The 24,614-nt window shown below is 42.2% G+C and overlaps 1 protein-coding gene across 7 annotated transcripts in view; it reads left to right on the top strand.

Annotated features, from left to right (window-relative positions):
* LOC108246564 (kinase non-catalytic C-lobe domain-containing protein 1) overlaps positions 1–24,387 on the top strand; it is a 27,906-nt gene extending 3,519 nt beyond the window's left edge. The window contains exons 2-31 of one of the 7 annotated variants that reach the window (XM_017434184.3): positions 1,719–1,917; positions 4,581–4,639; positions 4,978–5,124; positions 6,016–6,133; positions 6,215–6,348; positions 7,575–8,165; positions 8,830–8,944; positions 9,064–9,135; positions 9,283–9,344; positions 9,418–9,576; positions 10,639–10,716; positions 11,442–11,523; positions 11,883–12,078; positions 12,304–12,929; positions 13,264–13,402; positions 14,389–14,639; positions 15,692–16,002; positions 16,997–17,090; positions 17,172–17,269; positions 17,348–17,532; positions 18,634–18,744; positions 18,838–18,985; positions 19,069–19,227; positions 19,317–19,523; positions 19,769–19,851; positions 20,227–20,380; positions 21,366–21,488; positions 21,837–21,896; positions 21,971–22,128; positions 23,379–24,387. In XM_017434184.3, the coding sequence (XP_017289673.1) occupies positions 1,719–1,917; positions 4,581–4,639; positions 4,978–5,124; positions 6,016–6,133; positions 6,215–6,348; positions 7,575–8,165; positions 8,830–8,944; positions 9,064–9,135; positions 9,283–9,344; positions 9,418–9,576; positions 10,639–10,716; positions 11,442–11,523; positions 11,883–12,078; positions 12,304–12,929; positions 13,264–13,402; positions 14,389–14,639; positions 15,692–16,002; positions 16,997–17,090; positions 17,172–17,269; positions 17,348–17,532; positions 18,634–18,744; positions 18,838–18,985; positions 19,069–19,227; positions 19,317–19,523; positions 19,769–19,851; positions 20,227–20,380; positions 21,366–21,488; positions 21,837–21,896; positions 21,971–22,128; positions 23,379–23,607 (5,148 nt within the window). In that variant the 3' untranslated portion in view covers positions 23,608–24,387. Of the gene's footprint in view, positions 1–1,718; positions 1,918–4,580; positions 4,640–4,977; positions 5,125–6,015; positions 6,134–6,214; positions 6,349–7,574; positions 8,166–8,829; positions 8,945–9,063; positions 9,136–9,282; positions 9,345–9,417; positions 9,577–10,638; positions 10,717–11,441; positions 11,537–11,882; positions 12,079–12,303; positions 12,930–13,263; positions 13,403–14,388; positions 14,640–15,691; positions 16,003–16,996; positions 17,091–17,171; positions 17,270–17,347; positions 17,533–18,633; positions 18,745–18,837; positions 18,986–19,068; positions 19,228–19,316; positions 19,524–19,768; positions 19,852–20,226; positions 20,381–20,742; positions 20,899–21,365; positions 21,489–21,836; positions 21,897–21,970; positions 22,129–23,378 lie in introns of those variants that run through there. The other 6 variants (XM_017434183.3, XM_037973725.1, XR_003040074.2 and 3 more) reach the window with 6 other exon arrangements.
* Positions 24,388–24,614: the final 227 nt, after the last annotated feature.

Genomic DNA, 24,614 nt, shown 5'->3' with positions numbered 1-24,614 from the left:
GGATGGATGGATGGATGGATGGATGGATGATGGATGGATGGATGGATGGATGGATGGATGGATGGATGGATGATGATGATGGATGGATGGATGGATGGATGGATGGATGGATGGATGGATGATGGATGGATGGATGGATGTTTGGATGGATGTTGAAAACAATGTCCCAGCCTGTGGGAAATGTCTGAACAGGTAATATCTTACCTGTTGGAGATAACTCTCTGAATGAGTAAATAATAAATTATACAAAAACTGTTTTATAAACTCTTATAACTAATCGTTTATTATACCTAAACTCTGTTTCTCCAAACTGAGAATTTTCAGAGTTTTCTATAACAAGAAAGGCATTAATACATTTTCCACAGAACCCCATTTCAAAATGGCGGCAGTGTCCCTTTAAGGCGTTAGCTTTGGCTGGTAAACCATGTCTCAGGAGCTAAGCTGCTGTGGCTAAATATAACCTTGTTGACTGAATAAAGAACTCATCCATTTCCCACAGCAGCCTGATCCTGAAGAGAGGAACAAACCAGATGAGGTCAGGTGCTCCTCGGACCTGCTCCCCATGTTCTTATTGACACCTGATAAATGGAGGGCAGAGCTGAAGCTTTTTACTTTACCTTCATTTGTCAGGCAAACAACGAGCCGAGGAGCGTGGACTTTCCTCTGCTCTCAGAGTTTAAAGTCATGCAGCAGACCACAACTCTGCTGGAAGCTCAGCTTATGTAGGACGAGAGAAACAAGTGTTCCCCTGCACGGTTCTCAGGGGAAACGGTCTATTTCTGGGGATGCTGCTGCTGCTGGAGGTGCTGCTTCTCTGCTCTGAGACTGGGCTCTTTACAACCTGATCACATCAACATGATTTATTTTTCTACAATCTTCTGCACCTGCAGGACAGTAATCAGACTGATGCTTCAAACATAATTCTGTCAAATAGATTGAAAACTTTAAAGTCCTCGTTGGAAATAATCTGGTTAGAGAGAATCAAAGGACTGAAATTAGTGATGAAATTCCAGTATTGGTGCTGAATGTAAGACCGGACAAAGACTGCATTGTGATACGCTTCACACCCAGCCCCCTGTATCTGAGTTAGGGCCAGCCGTCGTGTTCTCTTTCCAAGAAGAGAGAAGAAGCTGTAAAAATCAGAGCACAGCTTTCTGCCAGGATAAATGCTGCAGTTTGGTCCTGAATCGCACACGATGCTGTGTTCATGTGTGGATGCAGATTTACCCAGCTGAAGAGATGTGTCTGTATCTACTGTTTATTATGAAGCATATATATTTGTGTTTATTTGGACTTAATGGAAAAAGTATTCTTGTCTCTCTGCTGAGGACTGAGTTGTTCAGAAATGCACAAGAACAGCTAGTATCTGCTGAACATCCATCTAATCATCTATTACTTTAGACGTTTAATGAATCAGCATTCACACTATTGTTTTCTTCTCAGTTAGTCATCTGCGGCAGTGACTAAGAAGCCTAATCTGCCCTTTAACTTGGTAAAAACTCAAAGTAGCAGACTGGTGGCTAAAACTTTGGCTTTAAGTTTCCAGTGTCCTTCAGGACTTAGCCAAGTGGAATACGGAGGTTTGATGAAGCTTAAAGGGGAAATAAAAAATGTGATTTTGCTCCAAACCTGAAGTTTACCTTCCTTAGCATCAGAACGAAGCCAGCGTAGTGAGAGTCCTGAACACGCTAACACGTGTCTGTGTTTTACCTGCACAGGAAAACGTGTCCCTGGCAGACATCCTGTCTTTGCGGGACAGCTGTCTGTGTGAGGAGGAGGTGTGGGCCGTGTGTGCCGAGTGTGTCCTGGCTCTGCAGAGCATCAGACCCTCCCACCTCTTCTACACCCTGTGTATAACACCAGACACTCTGGCCTTCAACGCCCATGGGAACGTTTGCTTCATGGAGCAGCTGAGTGGTGAGTCCGCACCACAGAAACACTCGCAGAACTACTTGTACAGATATACTGTAGTTTTATGTGTTGCTCTTATTGATACACCCTGCTGTTGGTTAAATATGGCTTGCAGAAGATTCTAGATTTAGCCTGCAGGGATCCAGCCAACGTGTGGGCTGTTGAAACCTACGTGCTACATGAGTGCTGAAGCTGATACAAGAAGAAATTCACTTTGTTCTATAACAGATCAGATTAGACATGCAATCGTAAAGTTTTTCCTTTAACTGCAGGTTAGCTCAGTGTTGGAGGAGAGAAGACATCTTTTTCCTTCAGTAATTTCTCTGAACTGTATCACCTTCAGTTCTTCCTCAAAAATTCTCAAAGTTTCACAAACCCTGTGCACATCTGCCCTGTGGGATCATATAAAACATCCTGTCAGGAAGATTTGAACAGAATATAACCTACGGTGTATTATTCTGTCTTCTTGGTTCATATTTCTTTAACTTTGTGGCTCATGTAGGTGTTCCACACGCTGCAGCGTGAACTTGTTCCCTGTTTCCAAACATCAGAAATTGATAAGCATTGATTTGGTGAACAGAGTTGCCAGGGGGATAGTTGTTGTGGCAACAGCCTGGTTAGCCTATCAGCAGTCAACTTGTGCCGCTCACACACCGACGTGTATACTCACTCACACACACACACACACACACACTGCATGTCGTCAGAACGGCACTCGTTAAAGTAATGGATCCTTTGTTGTTTAAGTCTTACAGTTTGATGACTCAGTCAGCTTCTGTTTCCTTCGGTTCATACGACTGGATGTTATAGAGGAAAGAAGCTGTTATTGTTTCTGTCATTTGTTATAAGAGCAACTTTGTCTTAAAAAATGGCCACTACAGAAACATCAGCCGCTTAAAAATGTTCATCAAAACGTGGGACTTGATTGGGAATCGTGTGTTGGAACTTTTAACATCATCAGATGTGGATGAAATACACAAAAACTACTAAACAATAGAATTTCATTTTAAAATGCTGTAAAAACCTTTGCAGCTCTACAGACTGATATTTTCTGTAAAATCCCCTCAGAGGTCAGAGGTCACACACCCAAACGCTCACTGACTTCCATTGTATCTGAGCTCAGAAGTGAAGGCTCTTTGAGCTTTTATTTTATTTTATCTCCTCCCTAAAGTTGAACATGTGTGACGTCCCAATGCTTCTGACACTTTCAGTTCAGAGGCCCACTTTCTACTGTGTGTTTCTGTCTGTGAGGGAGTGATGGACACAAGCGTGTGGTTACCATGGTGACCCTAATGGGCCACTGGCAGCAGCTTGAACATTTTTTTGGTTCTCTTTATTCTGTTTCTACATCAAAATGTCGGCATTTTCTCAGTTCGATTTTCCAAACAGAAATCCCAAATTCCTGCTGGGATTTCAAGCGGAAGCTGCATCGGCACCCTTCAACCTTTCTGCAGAAATGTTCTAGTTATTCAGAACATCACATTTTCTTCTTCCTTTTCTGCAAACTTTCCTTCTGAGTTATAGTTTCAGTCCCACGTAAACAGAGTGACCTTGCCGGCTGCAGATGTCTGTGCTGCAGCCACAAACACATGTCAATACGATTCATTTCAGCTGATTAATTACTGCAGCAACATCACTGAGGATGAGTACGTGGGCGCTGTGGCGGCATTGGCATCACGAAGCAGAAGCCGGAGCAACGAAATGTCCTCCGGTGGTTGTTATGCAGCGTTAAAACCATGTAAAACTGAAAATTTTCCCACGAGGTGCAGCAAGCTGTTCCATTTGTGATGAAGCGGGACTGGTTGTACTCAGTGGGAGATAGAATCGGCACATTTGGAGAGCGAGCTGAATCTGTGATATTGCTCATCTTTTTCTACCTGTTGTGCTGAAATGCTGTAGGCAGACATGACTCATCCCACTTCTCCGTCACCCTCCAGTCAGCTGCAGCACGTCTACGTCCGGACATACATGAGCTGGTCACAGGGAACACATTGTCTTCTACTACGTCTTAAATTTTGTTCTGAGAGAAATTGGAAATCTGAAAGAAGAAAAGGAGAAGAAATTAAAAGAATGAGGAGAGGATGATGAAGACATGAGAGGAAGGACAGGGAGATGAAAGGGGAATGGCATTAAAGGTCAGAAAATAAAGGAGAAAGAATCAGAGTAAAGAAAGAACAACTGAGGAAACATCAGGAAATCAAAGCTGCAGAAAACAGTAAAACAAAAGGAGGAAAGGAACAAATAAAGGATGGCCTCTTTGTAGCAAAGAGCTGGTATCCTGACCCACTTTCCTCCCCCCTCCTCCCCCCTGCAGCATTCCTTCATCTCTGTTCAAACGGCTTGTGGCCCTCCCAGCTGATAAGATGCACAGTGTGTCACATTCCAGTGAATACAGTATACACTGTATGTGTGTGTCGTGCTGCTTCCGTGTGTCTGTGTGTCTGTGTTTGGAGGAAGAGGAGGATGTGGCGTTGCTCCTCTTCACCTCCTGGTTTGCAGATTGTTCCTGTCTGGTTTATCTGTGACACATGAAGTGGAGCAGAAAGAGCAGCAGGATCTGCATCTAATCACTGATGATGTTTACTGAGCAGATTAATGTGTTCACCTTAGATTAAAATGTTTTCTTCTGATAATGATGTGCAGTAAAGTCTCATGTTTCTGACCTGCAGATGATCCTGAGGGCTCCTTTGTGCCTCCTGAGTTCGACAACACGGGCAGCACGTTTGAGGTGAGGATAATAAATCTCTCAGGGTGGGAGGATGGAGGGCGTGGGTGGCTTATCTGACCACCATATTTCTATTTTGGATGAGTTGCTCTGGCATCTGTATGTATTTACTGTATATATATTTAAATCTGGTTCTCTGCAGTTGTTTAGATATATCATTAAATGTGGGAAAAGACGATAAACCATCTGTTTTAGATCCACCGCTGCCTTGGAGTGAACCATTAAAAACTGTTTCTGCAGAATACATTACAATTACAGCTCCAAATAGCAACAGGGTCCTGTGTTTTTAAGGTTTCTGAAGTCATTCAAAGATATGAATCTTATGGTATTTTCTGCTGCAGGGCCACATTTACTCTCTGGGCTCAACGCTTTCCGCCGCACTGAACTTTGTCATCGAGCCGGAGCTGGAGGCAGATCTGGGAGAGGAAATCCAGAAGCTGCTGCTTCAGATGCAGGAGGAGCAGCCGAGAGACAGGCCGCTCCTGGAGGTACAGAAACCCCCACCAGACAGCCGGTGAATAATCAGAGAGATTAATACCAACAGGGCTGCTTCTTACAAAGCTTCTGCAGCGCCAATCTTAAAAATATCTCACATTTATGGGTAAATGATCAGTTAGTACTTAAATAATATAAATGTGTCACTAATCTCACAGGTTGATGATGCATCCCAAAATACCTCTTAGATCTTTTACAAAAATAAAGATGTTTTATTGAAAGCAATCGATCTGCAGCTCGATTTTCCTTTTTTCTCTCCTCTTGCCTGAGTTTCATGTGGTCAGTGTTTTACAGCAGCATCAAGTGGAAGAGTTGAGGAAGTGCAGTTGTGTTTCAGTCTGTTGATCAGAAATCCTCCTCTGAGAGGCGGCTGCAGCGTTAATTTCACCCACAGAACCATTCATTCAGACACTGAGGCTAACTGTGCTTTCTGCAGCTAAAACCAACTTATCATGAAATAAAACTGACTTTTTTACAAGTTTACTGGATAAAAGAAAACACTTCATCTAATCCCATATTTGATGAGCTGACTTTATAGTAAATTTTTAAATTTGTAAAAACTGAATTCTATGTTATGATCAGGGTAATAATTGAATGTTTTTCTCTTTTCCATCCTGCTTTTTGACACCTTTGATTAAAGTTGTTTCTGTATTCCTTTATTTTTTATTCCAGCTCTTAATCTGAGCTTGTTTGTAATTTTCTATTTTATGAAATGTTCCTTTTTTGAGCATCTTTCTACATGCTTTTATTGCTCTTGTCTAAATGTTTTTAATAGTTCATGTAAAGCACTTTAAGCTGTCCTGTTACTGAAATGTGCTGAACAAATAAGGCTGTCTGAGGAGGAAACCTGTTGTTTGACTTCAGTTTGTTTGTTGGTCCTGCAGGACATCCTGTCTCTGGCTGAAGCGCAGCTGTCTCACACTTCGTCTGCAGCCGTGTGTCGGAAACTCTCTTCAGTCGGACGGCGTGTTCTCTCCATCGAGTCGGTTTCAAACATCCAAGGTTGTTATATTCGTCCCGTCTGTGTTGGCTGGGAACGTGTTGGTTGTTTCTTTAATGATTGCTGTCTTTGTTCATCCTCAGATGGGCAGGAAGGCTCCTGGGAGGCAAGATGGCAGCACTCCAAACCCAAATGTCTTCTGAGAAGACTGAGCTCAGACGATCAGACCAAAGACTGCTCGGACACCTTGGTGGGGAATACTTTGTCCAGGCAGCAGGTACGGCATTTTTACTTAGCTTAAAGTGTTTGAAACAAGCAGATCTTTCAGAAAATACAAATTCATGTTCTTACATTGAAGTGAGCAAGCAGACAGGTTTGTTTTCTTGTTAGCTGTAACATGTAGAAAATAAAACTGTTTTAAATAAAGTCATCTAACAGGCTGCTTAGCCAGCTCCTCAGCAGTTCCACCTGCTCCAGGTGTTCTCCTCCTTTAATGGAGTCCACCTGATGCAGATATAAACCTGAACACAAACGACTCAGAAACAGGTGAAGAAGACTCCTGGAAGAATCTTATATTTGTTGGTAGCTTTATCTACAAATCCTTGCTTCCCTTGTTTGTAATTTAGTCACGGACGTTTGGCATTGATCCGTTTTCCGTACGATGCTGTTAGAAGTGCTGAGTTAAACGGCCTCCTGGGAAATCAGCGCACCTCGAACTGGAAGGCTCTGCCGTCGTCTGAGCCGCGAGGCGGCGACAATTAGGTTGTATTTTCTCCCATATCGGTTTAATAAGCCGGAGATTCACTGTCAGTGTTAGAAACTGTTCCTCATTTAGGCTCCTTTTTACTTCTTTTACCTTTTTTAACAGCATAATAAAGTGGTTTGTTATTCTCATTTATCTAATTTCCTGTTTGGAGCCCTAAATGTTCAGCATTATTTGCTCCTTTCTTTTTGAAATTAAATAAAATATTTTGTGTATAAATAATGACAAGAATTTGTTATTAAAATAAGAAAAGCTGAAGAATTCAGACTTCAGTTTGATTTAAAGTTAAAGTTGGTCGACTTTTAACTGACAGTAGAAGAAACAACATTTTATAAAAGTAATTTCTGATCAAACTCAAAAACTCAAGTCAAATTTTAAGTTTATCTTTTTAATAATTTGGAACTGGTTCTGTTTCTCTGAAAGGTTGACAGATTTTAGTGGTTTGATTGTTGCAACAAACTTATTTTTTATTTAATTTTCTTCTTCTGCTCTGAACACAGAACAGAAAAGACACTTAATAAAAATCTATTTATGTAAAACTAATTTATTTTTAACACATCATGTTTTATATCTTATAGAGGCAACAGAATGCAAATAATTCTTCTCTTATCAACTTGAGTTTGAACCGTGACGGTACTATGATTTAATTAGAAATAAGGAAATTGGTTGGTAGTTATTTGTTCCGTTCTCTTGTATAAATCGTGTTTTCTGTTTCCCTGTTGTTGATTGTGGCACTGCAGGTGTGCAGAGGCTGGGATTCGTGCCTGTGGGCCGAGGACATGGACAGCAGCGACGGAGACGCCACGATCCTGACAGACGAGATGGACTGCCGGTCCCACAACAGCTCCCCGGTGAGGAGGAGAGCCCAGCAGAGGTTCAGCAGGATAAGAGGAGCCCTCAATCGCTCCTGCTCCGTCCCAGACTCCAACAACCCCCCCTGCCTGTCCACGCCACCTCCGGGAGACATCAGCGTTCCTGTTTCTGACCTGACAGAGATCGGCGCAGACGAACACACAAGCTGCACGGCGAAGTGGAACAACAGACTTCAGAACCTGAACCGGGGAAAGTCGTGTGACTCCTACTCTTACTGTCACACCGAGGACTGGGAGGACGCGTCAACAGGACACGGAGACGTGGACCACTGCAGAAGAGACACAAATACTCAAGAGGTCAACAGTCAGGACCTGGCGTCCTCTTCTACTTCCTGTCCTGAAGCGGAGCAGGAAGACAACCCTTCAGAGGACCAGATGACACCGAACCACAACCTCTACGTCTCGAACAACCACATTACCAAGAGCATGTTGTGCCTAAATGAAGAGTCTCAGGATGAGGTCAGTTTTCTGTCGTAGATCCTAAACATCTGTTTGCCTTCAGCTTTGTGTTGTCACTTCCACACCAGATTCAGCTCAATGACCAAGTTCCAACCGTTTTTGAGTCTGCTAAAGAAGGTTAGCTGTGGCGACCATCTTGAATCAGACGATTTAAACGTGTTAATCAGCTGTAGATGAACAAAGAAGCTCACAGAGACAATTACATCATAGAAAGACAGGAGGGAACGTCTGAAGTTCTCTTTGTGACGTTTGAGCCGTCGTCAGGCAGAGATCTGAAAAGCTCAAGATTTGGTCATATCATGTGTGAGGCATGGAGGTGGAAGTGTTATGGTTAGTTGGTTGTTGTACATCAGTCTACATACATACATTCAGTCTAATGTGAGACTGAGTGTTTCAGATGATTCAACATCAGACTCATTAGCTAAAGGCTCAAAACCAAGAAGTTGATTTCCTATGAAACATGTTTAAATTATGTTGAAATGTAGTGAAAAAAATCTTTCATATCAGAGAACTTTTCATATAAGTGAGATGAAAGTTTTCAGTGAATGGAGACAGAAAATAAGAAGTCTTTGAGTTTCTTCTGAGATTTTCTCCAGAGAAGTTTCCAGCTGGACAAACTAACCCTTCAGTTAATGAGATGTCTGTGATTCTTTGCTTCATGCAGTGGATCTCTCTGAGGGAGTTACTCGCTCGTCTGGGACAGAGGCTTACAGTGAACGAGCTGTGGGCTCTGTGCTACACCTGCCTGTCCTCTCTGCAGACCTACACTGACTTTCCAGGTGATTCCACCTGTTTCTTCCTCTCAACCTGAGAGTAACAAGAACAGTTTCAGACTCAGCTCTTACAGGAAGTGGAAGGTTTGTGTGTAAAGTATTTTATTTATTATTTTCCCCACCAGCATATTTATGTCTGGACACGGTGTACGTGAACTGCAGAGGAGAGGTGCTGTTTCTAAAACCTAAAAACATTGGTAGGTCCACTTCAGTCACACTGACTTCAGTTATGAGGCTTATTTATTAAACACATATTATTTTTTCTGGTTCAAACAAATGCATGAAGCCAAAAATAGAATTAGGTTTTTGGTTTGAATGATTTCCTTTAAGTGTCTCTTTTCCAGAAACCCAGGATGACTTTTATCTTGCTCCTGAGTATCAGGATCATGGAATCATAACTGAGAAGGTCCGTCTGTCTGAACAGCTTTCATTGAATTAATTATGTACTGCAGGTAATAAATGATTCTTTCTCTCCTCAGGCCTGTGTTTACGGAGTCGCTGCTGTTCTCTGGGCCACAGCCAAGTTCAGCTTATCACCCAATCAAAAACTGGCTCTGCCTCGCAAAATGAAGAGACTTCTGCTGGAGATGGCGAAGAGAACGCCGATGGAGAGACCGACCATCGTCATGGCTAAAAAAGTATGACTTGTTTTATACTTTTAGTCCGAGCTGCAGCCAGAATGTCACTGAGCTGCGACTCTTGGAGACCAGCTGAAAATGATATTTCCCTCCTTCAGTTTCCTGGCTGAGTCCCAGAGGTTCAGTCTTGTTGCTTCAGTTTTAAACATGTTCAACAAGATGGTGCACAGAATGTTTCCTTAAAGTAGTCGTGGAGTTGTTGTGGGTGTCTCAAACCTGTCTCAATCTGGTTTCTATCAGTTTCAGAGATCTAGAGCTGTACTTTGATCCCTGCTATGAGATTTCTTTATGGCAAAAACTATCCGAGGCTACAGCCCCAGATGTCCCGCTCCGGTTTTTAGACCTGATGATTTCAAAAACCTTCAGTGTTAAAGTGTATTCAGGCAGATTAAATCATAAACTTCTGAGGTGGGTACGATGTGGATTAAGGTGGACAACAAAATAGCGTTCACGGCCAAGAATATAGTTTTTCAAGTCATGCACAAAAAAGGCTGTGATTTTCCAAAGTTGTCTAGATAAAACCCGACCACACGGCTCGCTGGTCGCAAACACTCAGAATTCAGTCAAACATCAGCATTTAGCTCAAAGCAGAAGAAGGTCTTCCCTCATTTCCCAGAACTGAGACTGTTTGAGAGAAGTCACTTCTGAATAAATCATGTGGATCCAAAGAGAGTTCAGAACCTGCGCTGCTGGTCCTGAGCGGCTCATTAAATGTGACTGACTGGCAGTTTGAGATTATTTAACCAAAAAGTCTAAATTTTGTGGATCCTCAGTCATTCATGTGATGTACTTTTATTCTTTTCTTTCAGTTGTCAGCCTGACTTTAATGCTTCTCTGTAGAAAACATGTTGAATTGCACTTGTTTAGATAAAAAACCTTAAATAAAACCTGTAGTTTTATCTCTGGGCAGCTTCAACCAAAACCCTCTTTTCTAAAAGCTCTCAGAATTTAATTACAGTGAATCCAATATATTAATCTGTATCACTTATTTAAACCTTCAGGTATCAGAAGTCATTATTAGTGTTTTTAAGGAGATTGTTCTGTGTTGTTCTCATGTTCTAGAGCTGTCTTTACAACCTGTCATGTCAGGGGAGGAGTGCTGAGAGCGTCTGGGGGAACCTGATCAGCAGAGTTCACCCGGTAAGCTGCAGCCGTTCACATTTAAACTGCTGGATTTAAGACCCCCCCCCAGATTGTTTTCAGTGTAAGAAAATATCAGCCACAGATTCTGACTCTAAATAAACAGAACAAAGTGCATTATTTGTGTCTTTTTTATATTTAATTATGGGACAATTCAGTTGGCAATCCTGGGATTTTCTGCTGCACCTCCTGTCCACAAAGTGTTTTAAAAGAAAAACCTGAGTTTTAAAAATAGTTTCTGAAGTGAAGAATATTGGAAACTCATTTTTTTTGGTTCATCTGTGCAGACTGGATTTCCTGCTCATTATGTATATTATAATTCTGTGGCCTATAAACCACAACAACTATGGAGTTGTTTTTCCAAGTTTTTCTACGTCTGTTTCACTTTATTTGTATCCTTTCCTCCTTTGCTAAAATGGTTAATAACTGAAAAAAAACTGTCAATGGCATTAGTTTTAGGAAAAGTTCTTTCTTTGTATCTTGATGTGTTATTAATGTGGATGTTCTTGCCACCTAGTGGCGGAACATGGTATTACATCATTTTGTCAGATTCATTTGGACAGAAGAACAAAAAAAGAAAAATTGAAATATCCTTAAAAAAAACTATCTATATTAGTGTAGATGGGGCCTTAATCTGTTTGCTGATTATTATTTAAGCCCCAGAGTCAGAACCAGTTTTGTCTTATTTATTTTTATTAACCAGTCATATTTTTCTTTTCTCTCAGCCAGTCTTGAAATCCAACAATGTAGAAGATTTGAGTACAACTGAAACTCATTTCAACACGAGTGAAGAAGCTGCACAAAACAGTGGTAGGACCGTCTTACTTCAGTATAGATGACCCTCATGCAAGATAAAATGTACCTGTGCTGAGCCTGTTGTAGTCTGGGAACAGGTTCTGAATGATCTCCACCTCTGGTGTTAATGAACTCCTGCTGCTTCATGACCCAAATATTACAGGAAATGACTTTGAATGTGCTGTTGATGTAGGAAAAGTGTAAACTTTTGATGTTCATCCTTCACGATTGAAGAAGATTCCTTAAATAAAATCTGAGATCAAATCTCCCAAAGCTTTTTTACTTTTACATTTTGTCTAGTTTAACAATTAGCACACTGCATGAGACAATATCGTTGATATTGTTTCTGGGATTGTTGTAACCATGTGTAGGCTTTGTTCCCATGGCCACTGAGAGCCGACTGGCTCCTGTTGCTGGCCCTGTTCCCCACAGCTATCCAGTCAGTAACGAGCTGCAGCTCCCAGAGGCCTTCACTTCCACCGCCACACATTTCAGCCCCATCGTCCTGACCAGTGAAGCACGCTTAGAGGAGGAGGAGAGTCAGCATGGAGGAACTGCCACTGAAGGGTGGGTGATTAATAAAAACATGTGTTAAAAACAGGTTTTAGAGCCACATAAGGGTTAGGATGTGAAGGGAAAATATCTGTAAATAAAGGTTATTATTTTGAAGTCTTAGCTCTCATTTCCTGAATGAGCTGCATGTTTTGATAGCACAAAGACTGAATTTGCTTTGTCTACTCTTCATCATAATGTAAAACGCTGCAGCATCTAAAGGAATGATTTGTTTTTCAGGACTGCAGATGGATTAACTAAAAACAGTGATGTTAATGTGGATCGCTGCCTTGGTTTCCCTCCACATCAGTGCCAACGCTCTGCTCGACCTGGTTTACATTCCCATGATCTGACTCGGACACACGGAACCACTTCTTCTAAAGTGGGATCTCCTCCTGCTCTCTCTGACATTTCCCACCTCCAAGTCTCCTTTCCTCAGCTGTTAGCTGCTAACATCAGCAGCTGCAGCATTTTTAACAACTACCTCTTCCAGCAGAATCCCACAACAGGACACCTCTCTTTGGTGCCTGTGCAGGTCAAGGCCCCCAGGTTTCTGCTGGGGCTGGACATAAACCCCTCTCTGGTCCCCCAGCCTTTGCAGGAACTGATAGCAGATGGAGAGAGCAGTGACGCCCTGTTCTTGGACTGTGTGAATGTTCCTGTGCTGCTCAGAGCTGAAGAACTGAACCAAGCAGGATCCTTTTTCAGTGGCAGCTTTCCTCCGAGCACTGAACCCAGAGTCTACAACGGACCGGCCGGACCTAAGGACCGGTCCGTCACCCACAGAGTCCACCCGGCACTGCAGGATGTGATCGACCTGCTGAAAGGAGAGTTTTTAGATAATGGCCACCATGACCTCATCATGGGTATGTACATTTGGAAAAGGGTAACAATATATAACTGCTTTACTATTTAATCACAGTAATAAAAAAGGTGTGGGAAAACTGCAATTTCATTGCATTCATTATCTTATCTTTATACTGGATTTAAAAGAAAACATAACCTGCCACAGATTGAGACAACAAATGCAGATGAGTATTAGATCAAAAGTAATTAAAAATGATCCTAATGTTGCTTTAACCCCAGTTACCATCTTGTCTTCAGTCATATATGAATGAAATTAGTTAAAGAAAATATCCTGTGAAGCTCCTTAGGTAATTTTTATAAATTAAAATGATCTTTTTCTCTTTGTTCTTTGAGGGGAGTACATTTTCTCGTTGAAGGACCTGCAGTACCCCGTGTTCTCCAGCATTGTGAGAGAGAGATTCAGTGACCTGCACTGGGAGGATGACTTCCTCGGGGTTTTGCATTGCCTGGTGAACTACAGCCCGGCTACACAGTGAGCAGAGCTTTTTATTGGTTCTCTTTAAACAAAAACTACTTTTCAAACTGAACTAAACGGAACAAACATGTGGTCATCAAGGACAACACCACCTACTTCAAATCTACCACCTCTCATCAGACAAAGAACACCACCTCCACAGTGAAGCACGGTGGTGGCAGCATCATGCTGTGTGGATGTTCTCCATCAGCAGGGACTGGGAAACTGGTCACAGTTAAAAGAAACGTGGATGGAGCAAAATACAGAGAAATTCTTGATGGAAACCAGAGATGTGAGACGGGGACGAAGGATGATGAACACAAACCTTCCGCTGAAGAACACTCCACTGGTGTCCACAGGTCGTTGGACACGAGCAGCATCTACCATCACCCTGAGCATGACCTCCTGACCTCTGGACTAATTGATCTCCATGGAAACAGCAGGATGATTTACAGCTTGGAGCGGAGCCCCTGCTGTATTGTTTCTGATATGCTTACAATTAGCCCAGGGGATGTTGGGGCTGGTTCCGAACAGAAAGATGAACCCTTCAGACCTCAGCCATCTTTAATCTGCCGTGGTGGGGAGACGTCACAGCTTCCCAGGCAGATAGAAACACTTCTCTTCTGTCCTCTGGCTGGGGGCCCGTTCACGCTGCTCAGCTGTGACGGGTTATTTTCTGCTTTTTATTTGAAGAGAATCAGGGGAGGGCTTTATTTATTCAGTACTCTGCCCATTCAGATAAGAGTGGAGAGCTTCTGGTTTGGTTTGATTAGAACTTAATGGATGGGTTGGAGGGACGTCTGAGTGTTCAATAAGCTGCGAGCTGTTTGCTTTAAGCTACAATAGCTGTTCTCTTTAGTTCTGGTGCTTTTTAAAGTGCTGGATTGTTGATGTGTTCATCCTATTTCAGACAGACCTAAATGCATATCATTACATCAAATTATTCTAAGTATTCATTTTTAAAGCACTTTGTGTTGTTTTGTTTCCTGATGCGCCCCCTGCAGAGACTTTAATAAACCATCTCCATCAAAGGCTTTGAAAAGGCCAACCCTCTCTCCGTCCCTCACCGCCTCAGCCTGCAGAGGAAACACAGAGGTTTGCCTCCGCAGCTGTCTGGATCTGAACGGAAACATTCACACATCGAGTGTTATTGCCTCAGATGCTTGGGGTCGAAGTGAGGCTCGGTTCTGCCACGAGGAAAACGATTCTGTGCTTGAAGATGTAGAAATAAGATCAGAGCTAAAACGAGACAAAGGTAAGCCACTGACTTGCATGCGCTCATTTAAATTCATCCTGTGTGGCTTATAAAGATTTGCACAGTACCAGTTCATTCTGGTGAGATTATAAAGTACTTTATTATATTTGTTGAACAAATGTTCAGTGACAGCAGTGAGTAACGGGTCACTTCATGTCTCACAGTGAAGCCCACCGTGTGCACAGGATGCATCCTCATCATCCTCATCCTCACCTTATCAGAGGCACTTTTTATCTTTTTAGCTGCAGTATTTATTTATTTACTGAGTTTGAAGATCTGGAAACCAACAGAAAAGCAATGTGACAAAAAATGATGTCCTAGCCTCGCCTCTAATCTAACCTTTGACCTGAGGGGGTCCTCTTCCTCCTGTCGTTTACATTTTGTAGCATCACACTCCTGCTCGCCGCCTTGTTTCCTGTTTTCATGGCAGCGTTACAGCGCCACATACAGGCCTGGTATAGTTTCAGCAGCTTTGTGTTTCTGTGTGGATGAAAACAGTTCAGGAAATGATGCTCTGTTTACAAGGATATTTGTAGAAACAACATAAAGAGATCATTTAGGAAAACCTGGAGAATGACCACTTCTAAGAAACAGTCTGAGCTTTTCAGGGGATTTGATTTGCCAAATAAATTCAGTAAAATTCATCTCCTCTGTGATGTTTTTGGTCATTTTCTTGTTTTGTGGCTGCTGACTGAAGTCATGAGGTACGACTGACAGTTGGATGCTGTTCTTCAGATCGCAGCATATTCAGGAGTCCAAGTCACCAGAATTTAATTATTCTTTGTGTTACTGAACCTCCCTCCAGGCCAGCGACCCTCACACACACTTTGCTCAGACATTTGACCAACTACCAGGCTCTAAAATAGAACAGGAGATTAAAAACAGATCGAGATTCAGTTGATTTGTTGAACAATGAGTGTTTTGTGCAGCCGTGACTAGAGTTAGTAACAAACACCTCCTGGGTATCATTCTCTGTGTTCTTTACACAAATCAAGTTTGTCTCCTTGCTCTGCATGTGATACTGACACCCTCTCCTCTCCTCCCCACCCGAGATGTGAGCAGTTTGGAGTCTGGGGTCATGGAGAGAGGGGATCATTCAGTGGGTGGCAGCGATGAAAGCCCGTCTGACAGAGAGGAGCGGCTGATGAGCCCAGACTGCTCGGAGGACATGGAGGACTGCGACTCTGTGGTGTCGGAGCGGCTCGTGTCCCCCGGCTCCAGAACAGGCAGCTCAGGCCTCAGCTTCAGCTCCGCCTGGGCTTTGGCCTTCTACGGAGAAGATTGTTTCAGCCAGAAAGTGACTGAGTACGCGTCAAATCTGGGCAAGCACACAGGATCGCCCAGTCTGGATGTCAAAGCACAGGTAGGTGAAGGCTGCAGGTGGTGAGTCATCTTTGACCTTTTCCCAGAGTGTTTGAAGAAACGTGTGATTTATTTATCAGCTTCTTTTCCACTTAATGAAATGCATTTTAAACAGAACATTTTTTTGCATTAGTTGAGATGCAAAATCTATGATTTAAATCAACAAATAACTTTAAGCAAAGACATTTGTGTCAGGTGTGCAGACTCATCTGCACACCTGAGCAAGACATGAACCCAACCAGACACTGAACCAGCAGAGAGGAGATGACCAGGTTTTAAACCAGAGGGTCATTAGGGGAAGTGGGCACAGGTGAGTGATTACAACTAGGACCAGGTGAAGGTGGGCGTGGCAGGAAGACAAGAGACTGACTGAGGAGACGTGAATGATGACAGGAAACAAAGACACAACTAAACAACAAAGTACAAGAAACAAATAAACACAAACTTAAACAGGAAGAATAATAATAACCCCCAAATCCTGACAGTTTGAAAATCATCTACCAAACAATGTTTTATTTTAGCAAACTTTACGTCAAAGCAATGTTTTGAGTTTCTTTAACTCATATACCTGCTCAGGCCTTCATGAAGAGCAGCAATAATTCTTTTCACATGTAATAATATAAAATGGGTCAGAGTCGGGCTTTGGGGTAAAAGGAATGAGGACTTGAAGATAATTGGCATTTTATTCCCCCCGAACTGGATCTGAATATTAATACGCTGAACTCGGCTGTTGGCAGAGGAAGTTATTATCATCTGTAAAAGAATATTAATGACTAATCTTTGTGTTTTCACACTTTGGTTATACTGCTGCTCCTTCAGCTTTGTGGAAGCTGAGCTGCTGCCACTTCTCACTCGTTTCACTTCAGAAGAGCCTCAGAGTTCTTCTGGAAGAAAGACAAACCCCCTGCCCCCCCCAACAGAAAACACCTGACGGCTTCCTGCAGAGGAAGCTTTTGGGCCTTTTGTTTTGCTTCTCTGTGATTTCCTTTGAACAGGAAGTGCAGCAGCAGCTGCTAATTGAGACGAGGAATCTGAAGAAAACAAGAAATTACTACCAGAAGCTGATTCAACAGGAGAGAAAAAACAAAGGTCTGGTTCTGGTTTTAACTCCATAAAGCTGCAGATGATCTGCATGTGTGTAAAATGTGACACGTGTTCTGCATCCCTTAGCTTCCGAGAACAAACTGATGATCTCCAAACTGAAGTCCCAGCTGGAGGAACTCAGATCCAAGGTGGTGTTCTTGGACTGTGTGAAGAAATACCTCCAGGTATTTCCTGCTTCCAGCCTGATGTTGTTTCCTAACATTTACTTCCTCAAACTTTGACAGAAGTTCTTGTTTCTGCAGGTCCTGAGTGTGGACCAGTGGGGGTTGGAGGTGTCACTGCTGCCCTCCTTGGCTGGTTGTGGATGTGACTCCTTGGACCTGCAGTCCTCTGAGGACTCCTCAGTTCTGAGCTTCGGTTCCAGCAAAGGGAAGAGGACTTTGCAGGCTGGCTCTCCTCTGGGCCTCATGGCTTACCTTTATGCCAGGTACTCTAGATAAGAGTTGAAATCTAAAATGTGGGAGGAATAGTTCTTTTCTGTGGTATAGTTAGCATGGCTCAGAAAATAAACAAATAAGCACCAGTGGTTCCCAAAGCTGGGTTTTGGACCCGACTGTGGGTCACAAAACATTAAGTTGGAGGTCCTGAAATGACATCCAGAGTCCCGCGGCGGAGCAGACAGAGAATCAGCATAAAGTAGCATGAGTTATTGGAAGATCGTGTAACTTTTGTTATCCTGGCATTTTAAAGTTCACGCTACAGAATTTTACAACCTGACCAGTAAATGTGTGTCAGAGATGTAGGTCAGAGGATCAGATCCATAAAGAGGTGAAAATGTCACAGTTTATCATCACATCATAGAAACACTGTAGCATCATGCATGTCGTTCGTTTCAAACCAATCAGGTTGTTGCTTTTAGACATCGAGTTGTTCAAAGCATCAATATTCATATTTCTTATCTGACTTTTAAACAATGACAGCATTGATGTCACCCCTGTGTCTGTTTGTTATCTGTTGCCATGGAAACATCGTTAACAACAGGACAGACACTGATTCAGTTGTTTGATTTCAGCTTCCACCAAATCAGGATTGTTTTATCTATAAAACCTGAGATAAATGTTGTTTTCAGTTTGGGATTTTAAAAGTGAAAAGTCTCAGCATTTTAGAAGATAAAATAAGTCTGGCAGCTCATTATTTATTATTTCCAACAATGCTGCAGTGGTGTAGGATTTTGGTATGACACCTTTGAAACATCAAAAAACAGTTATTGAAACAAATGTTTTGTTTTTTGTTTGTTTACAAGTTTGCAAAGTGTTTGGATCTATTTTCTGTTTCAGACTTTGGTCAAAATGTTACAGAAAACCAAACTGCCTGATGTCTTCACACAGAAAAGAGTTCTTTACAGTTTTATTAAATATAATATGTTCGGTAATTCTGCTTGAGAATTTGCTCACAACAAAAACAGAGCAGGATGTAAATTTGGTGATTAAAAATATAGAAGCAATTTTTGTTAATTCTCTGAGCACTTTGTTGGAGTTTCTTCATTTCTTCGTAAATTTATGTATTTTTTTTCTGAACTTGATCCTAGAAATGTTGCTGTGGAGGGCTACATCCAGCAGTTTCTGTATACTTATCGCTTCTTCTGCACTCCGGAGGAGTTCCTGCAGTTTGTGATGGATAAATTCATCAGTGCTGCGAGGTAACTTCGTGCAGAGTCACACGACAGAATAACAAACAGCAGCGAGGCAAAACATTTTACACAAATGTGACGATCATTTTTAATCTTTCCCAGGGATGGTGCAGATATGTTGGGAGACAGTGAGAGGATCTTCCATCGCAGTTTGGACCTTCTGCATCTCTGGATAACTGACTGCAGATCTGTGGACTTCACACCAAACTCACACCTGATGGATACCTTAGAACGCTTTCTAAACACGGAGGTACGCTTTTACTTTAATGCTGGTTTGTTAAATAGATTCTTTATTTCCCAATTCCATTCTCTGCGCGTGCTCCCCGTCCTCAGGTGATTCCTGTGGACAGCCTAGGTGAGGTCCTTCTTGCTGCTCTCTGCAGCTGTCAAAGTCCAACAACATCAAGTCATGCGATGGGAAACCTGCTGAGCTTCGACGAGGATGATGACTCTGTGTGTCTGCATTCATCCAACGAGGATCTTAGAAAGAAGGTCAGAATTAGCCTTTTTTTAGCTAAATTCATATCTGGAATGAGTTGGTAGAGATAGAAACAAGTGTCTGCATATTTAAAACTTGACAGTGGAAGATCTCCCGAGTGGTGGAGCCCTCTGCTTCCATGCCTAAAGAGAAGGCCTTCTGCATGGCTGCAGCGCTGCCGATGCCGTGCTACACCTCTCTGATGCATGACTTCTCCAGCACCTGCCTGCAGAGTGAAGCACGACTGCCCTTCAGTCAAAGTGAATACAGCCCGCAGCACGTCGCCCAGCAGCTCACGCTCCTGCAGCAGGTACGCTCAGCCCTCACCGCACCACCTTTACATACTGTGATGATATATCTTTATAGTTTGAGGGGCTCGAGCCTTTACTTGCTGACTGTGGGACACAAGCTGGTGTTTCCAGTTTTAACCACTAGAGGGAGCCTTGTCTTCAGTTATAAGCAGCCTTTCACCCATTTCATGTTTTCCTTTTCTTTTCTTGTACTTGTTTTTGTCAGCCCCAGTTTAACTTTTAATTGTATTTTTTTCCAATGCAGGAAATATTCCAAGAATGCCATCCGGTTCATTTCCTCAGATCCAGAACACAAGGAGTCAGGGTCAAAGTCCTGAGCCCAAACAGGTGAGAACAGCAAGTATAAAGGTCAGATTAAATGAAGACCACTGCTCTTTGGCATTAAGAGTACAGTTCTGTTTAAACCTGAATTTTAAGAGGCCTCTTTGTTGCTTCACAGCGACTCACTTTAGTGGAGATGTGGTTAAATCATTTTCATACATCATTAAACACTTCATGACCCCTCATGACCTGTGACAGAGGAAACCTTTTGTCAGGGTTCTCATTTTATCTGTTTATATTATTTGATTTTCATCAATCAGACAGCAGGAAGTTTTCTTTATAATATAATTTGTTTTTGTAACAAATGCAATCACTTTTTTATTGTCAGTCTTATGTATTTTAGTTAGTGTTCAGAGTTTTTTCTGTTGTTTTGCGTTCCAGGAACGTGTCACATCACATCCCACCAGCAGAGAGCAGCAGCGAGCTCTCACACCCGGGAACGCCATCAGACAGCTTCCTTCAGCAGCTCATCACTTACGCTGACAGCGTCACTAACTGGATCTCTGCTGAAATGGTTCTCTGTGACTCTGTCAAGGTGAGACTGGAAGGTGTCCAGCTCAGAGAGGTGGCAGAACCTCCTGATGAGTCAGAGAATCATTTCAGTCTAAAACTGAGAACAGCTCAAATGCTCAACTCATTTCAAACTTCTGCAAGTTTGTTGACATTACTGATTATTTTTAACACTCAACTGCAGCTGCAAACTTTGCACTTCAGCAAAAAACTGTTCAGTTCTTAAATATTCACTGATAACTTTTATCATGTTAATAAATTTATCAATAAACGTATGCATTGCCTAAAGCAAAAGATAAACAATGTTCCAAAAGACATCAGAGACTTTGTTAAACATGTGGAAGAAAATTCTGTCATCAGCCAAAAACTGTTGTCCAAACCTAACAGCTCTCATCATGCTGAGAACACCATCCCCACAGTGAAGCACGGTGGTGGCAGCATCATGCTGAGAACACCTTCCCCACAGTGAAGCACGGTGGTGGCAGCATCCTGAAGGAGCTGCAGGACAGAAATAAGCACACCTGTGAAGTAATTAAACCCATCCAGCAGGTGTGTTAACACAGATGAGCTGAATTTAAAACACCTGTCAGGTATAAACTTTATATGGATGCAGCATCTGTGCAGGATCAAAAATAAAAGATGTCTACCTCAGTGTGTGTGTTGGTCGTGTGTAGAGCTGCTTGTTGAACCTTTTATTTTTGTAAACTTACCTTTGACTTCTCATAAAGAAAGTAAAAATACCAAAAGGCTTTTAAGTTTCGCAGCTCAGTGTGGAAGTGGTGACAGAAAGGAAAAATATTCAGGTTTTTTGAACAAAATGGGTTTGACACATCATCAAAATACATCTTTTAAAAATGAGTGTATAATTTGAACAAAATGTCTTGCTTTGAAAGGATCTGAGGTTTTCTGCTAATTGGATGTGTGATTGTTCAAATTGTGTGAAGTGTTTTTAACAAAGGGAGGCTGCTGTCAGAGCTTCCTGTTTCACTGGCTGCTCTCCTCTGTTGCAGACACAAGTCGCCTTGCTGACCAGGTTCCTGTGGATCGGGAAGTTCTGCTACGAGATGAGGAACTTTGCCACAGCCATGCAGGTCCTCGGAGGTCTGGAGGATGTGATTGTCAGGCAATTAACAGTAAGGCCGAAATATTCTATATTCTAAATCCCGCCTGACACACCTTCTGAGTTTGTCTAATCAGCCAGGTGCCCTCCAGCTGAGTGTTGTTTTATTCTGATTGAGCTCAGATGGTATTTAATTAGTTTCACAAATGAGAAATTAACATTAATGAATTCAAATAATATGAAGAAAGTGGAAGAGCTGTGAGGAGGAATGTGGGCATAAAAAGAAGTCATTAAAAACTCCCAATTAAAAAACATCAGCCCAGAGAAAACAGAGGGAAGTTCTGTTTTCTGACTTTAGGATTACATGGAAGCCTCAGAGTAAACTGGATTCTTTTAGATGATGCTAAACTTTGACCAACAGGCTTGGAAACATCTGTCTTCCAAGGTGCAGAACATCCTGGAGGAGCTGCGAGCCGTGCAGGTGGGTGTTTTCACATTATTCACTTCACTCCTTTAAGCCCCACAACAAAGCATTATTTCCGATGAAACCCTCAGGTTTTTCTGAAGAGTGACGACCTGTGCCTCATGGGGGGGGAACCCGTGAGGAGGCGGCCCACCCTGCCGTGCGTTCACATCCTGGCCATGCACGTCCAGCAGCTGGAGATCGGTGCATTCACGCTCACTACGGGGGCGTACAAGTGGCCCAAGCTCAGGTACCACTCATGAAAATCTGAAATAATAAGAAAAAACAAGTCAAAAAGGCTGCAGGGCATTTATTCTGTTCATATTAAAAAGTTTCAGCCTGTTATCATATCTAACTGGGTCAAGGCAAGCTGCCAGCAGAACATTTTTGCCAGTCTGGTAATATTTTAGAGGTTTATTTTAATTAATAATGAGGGACATGTTTTTTTTTTCTTTTATGTTCCTCTTTAATTTCTTAAATATACAAACAAACAGCACAAAAACAGGGCTGGAGGCATAAATAGGACACCAAATTACAAGTCTTGAATAGAATTAAGACATTAGATTAATTGAAATTTCCACAGTTAAAACACCAAAACAAAATCTTTTAGACCCCAGTTTGTGTTCCTGTCAGCAGGGGGCACTACTGAGCATTAAATCCTCCAGAAATGATTCATGTTTTAGCACAAATGACTTCAGTGCTTTAAAGGGATGTTTCAGACATTTTGAAGTGATATTTTCTCTGATGTTTATGAACTATTATTAGCTTACCTTAACTCCGTTTGGAGAAATAGAGATGAGTTTGTTTACTGCAAGTCTGAAAAACAGACTTAAAACAACCTAAATCTCCAAATCTTCTAAAATATAAAATCCTGACAATTCAGGTGGAGGATCAACAGAACAACTGTTTTCTGCAGAACACTGACGGTGGGCCTTCTTGATATCATTTACAAAAAATATACAGATATTAAACTGTCTGTGTAATGATTTGATTATAATTATATTTTTAATAATTGAATTTTCTCAAAAGGAGTGGTTGTGGTTGTGTTACAGCAGTTAGTATCAGATTGATCCTCTCTAACATCCCATGAATCCATTTAGGACAAAGTTGGCCAACTCACTAAGAGGACATATTTTCCTGTGTCCTTCTTCGCTGCTCCAATATGGCCGACCAGATGTTGAGGTCACAACAAGTGGCGCCTGGATGGTAATGGCACATCTGCTGGATTTGGGTTGTCGGTAGGGGTGCCAGTGCTGCTGCAGATGGTGCCTGTGGGAGGGGGGGTGATTGGGAAGATGTTTATGGGCAGATGCTGAGAGGTGAGTGGGTGCAGCCAGATGATTTCAGCAGAGAAAGGCAGGAGCACAGCTGGTTCATGGAGCTCGGGCTTTCCCAGAACTCTCCAAATCAGGTCAGCGCTGCGGCCGACGGGAGAAAAAAAGATGTTTCTGTTGTTCTTTGTCCCACTTTCGTCTTCTGCCTTTGTGTGGTTGGTTTTAGGAGCATAGCGAAGGTTGTGAGTCAGGTCCACGCCTTCCAGCAGGTCGGGTACCCCTACAGCCCAGACCAGGACCTGCAGGCCTACCTGCGACATCGGATCGCCCGGCTCGCCACTTCCGACGTGCACCTGTTGGCCGCTGACAGTGACGCCAACGTTCAGCAGAGCAGTGAGCGTCAGACTCGAAGGATCCACGACACGCTGAGGAGGGTGAAGGCTACTTTCCAGTGAAACGGGTCTCCTCGCACCTCAGGACTCCACAGGAAACGTGCAAGAACCGTGTCTAAGTCACAAATATCCATTTACTGTAGGTCCAAAACAAGCCGAACGAATAATGAAAAAAACACACGTTTCTAACAGATTTTATAGCTGATTCCTTTTCTGTTTCAACCTCAGAATATTTTTTCTGCATCATAAAAGTGTTTGTTGTCTGCAACAATCCTTTTTCTACTGATATTTTTCATGTTATTTCTGCACAGTTTGCATGTAATTTAGCTTGTAAGATTTGCCTTTCATCTTCTGTGTAATAAATATGCTAACTGTAGGTTCTGCTGCAGGAATGCAACAATATTAGACTTTCATTTGGAGCTGGTACAGCTAAAACACAATATTAACTGGTCTACTGAGGCGTTTTTAAATTTTAAACTATTCTAGGGGAAATGGGAACGACAGTTTTGGCAGTCATTTCACCACTTTGGTTTAAAATTACTCACTGAACTACTGAATTTATGATCAGTTTCAGCATATTTTGCATAATTCTGTTCTTGTTTTTTTTTTCAATTTAAAGTTAGTTTCAGGTAAAAATCACAGAAAGTGTTGCTTTTCATGGATATGTTACTGTGATGTATTGAGTTTTCAGTGCCAACATGAAGAGAAAAATATTTGTTTTCTTCAGTATTTTGGTTTATTAACCAATAATTTAAGGTTTACTGCAAATAATTAAATGTCAGCATGCAACATTCAAAACATGTGAAAAGAATTCCCTAATAAACTTCACATTGTTTCATTGTCTCTGTGAGCATCTTAGCTGTTAGCATGCTAATGTAGCCTCCAGCACAAAGAGCCACAGCTGTTAGCATGCTAATGTAGCATCCAGCACAAAGAGCCACAGCTGTTAGCATGCTAATGTCACATTCAGACTAGCCTTTAGCTCATCAGTCCTGTCAGAGTTAAACTGTTTCTCCAAACGGACGCCGTTTAACGAGCTCTCTACAACAGGTTAGATATTATTTATCTAT

This window comes from Kryptolebias marmoratus, linkage group LG22 (assembly GCF_001649575.2).
Source record: "Kryptolebias marmoratus isolate JLee-2015 linkage group LG22, ASM164957v2, whole genome shotgun sequence".
Lineage (NCBI taxonomy): Eukaryota > Metazoa > Chordata > Actinopteri > Cyprinodontiformes > Rivulidae > Kryptolebias > Kryptolebias marmoratus.
Note: the sequence above shows the minus strand (reverse complement) of the source record. Positions and strands in the feature narration are given on the sequence as shown.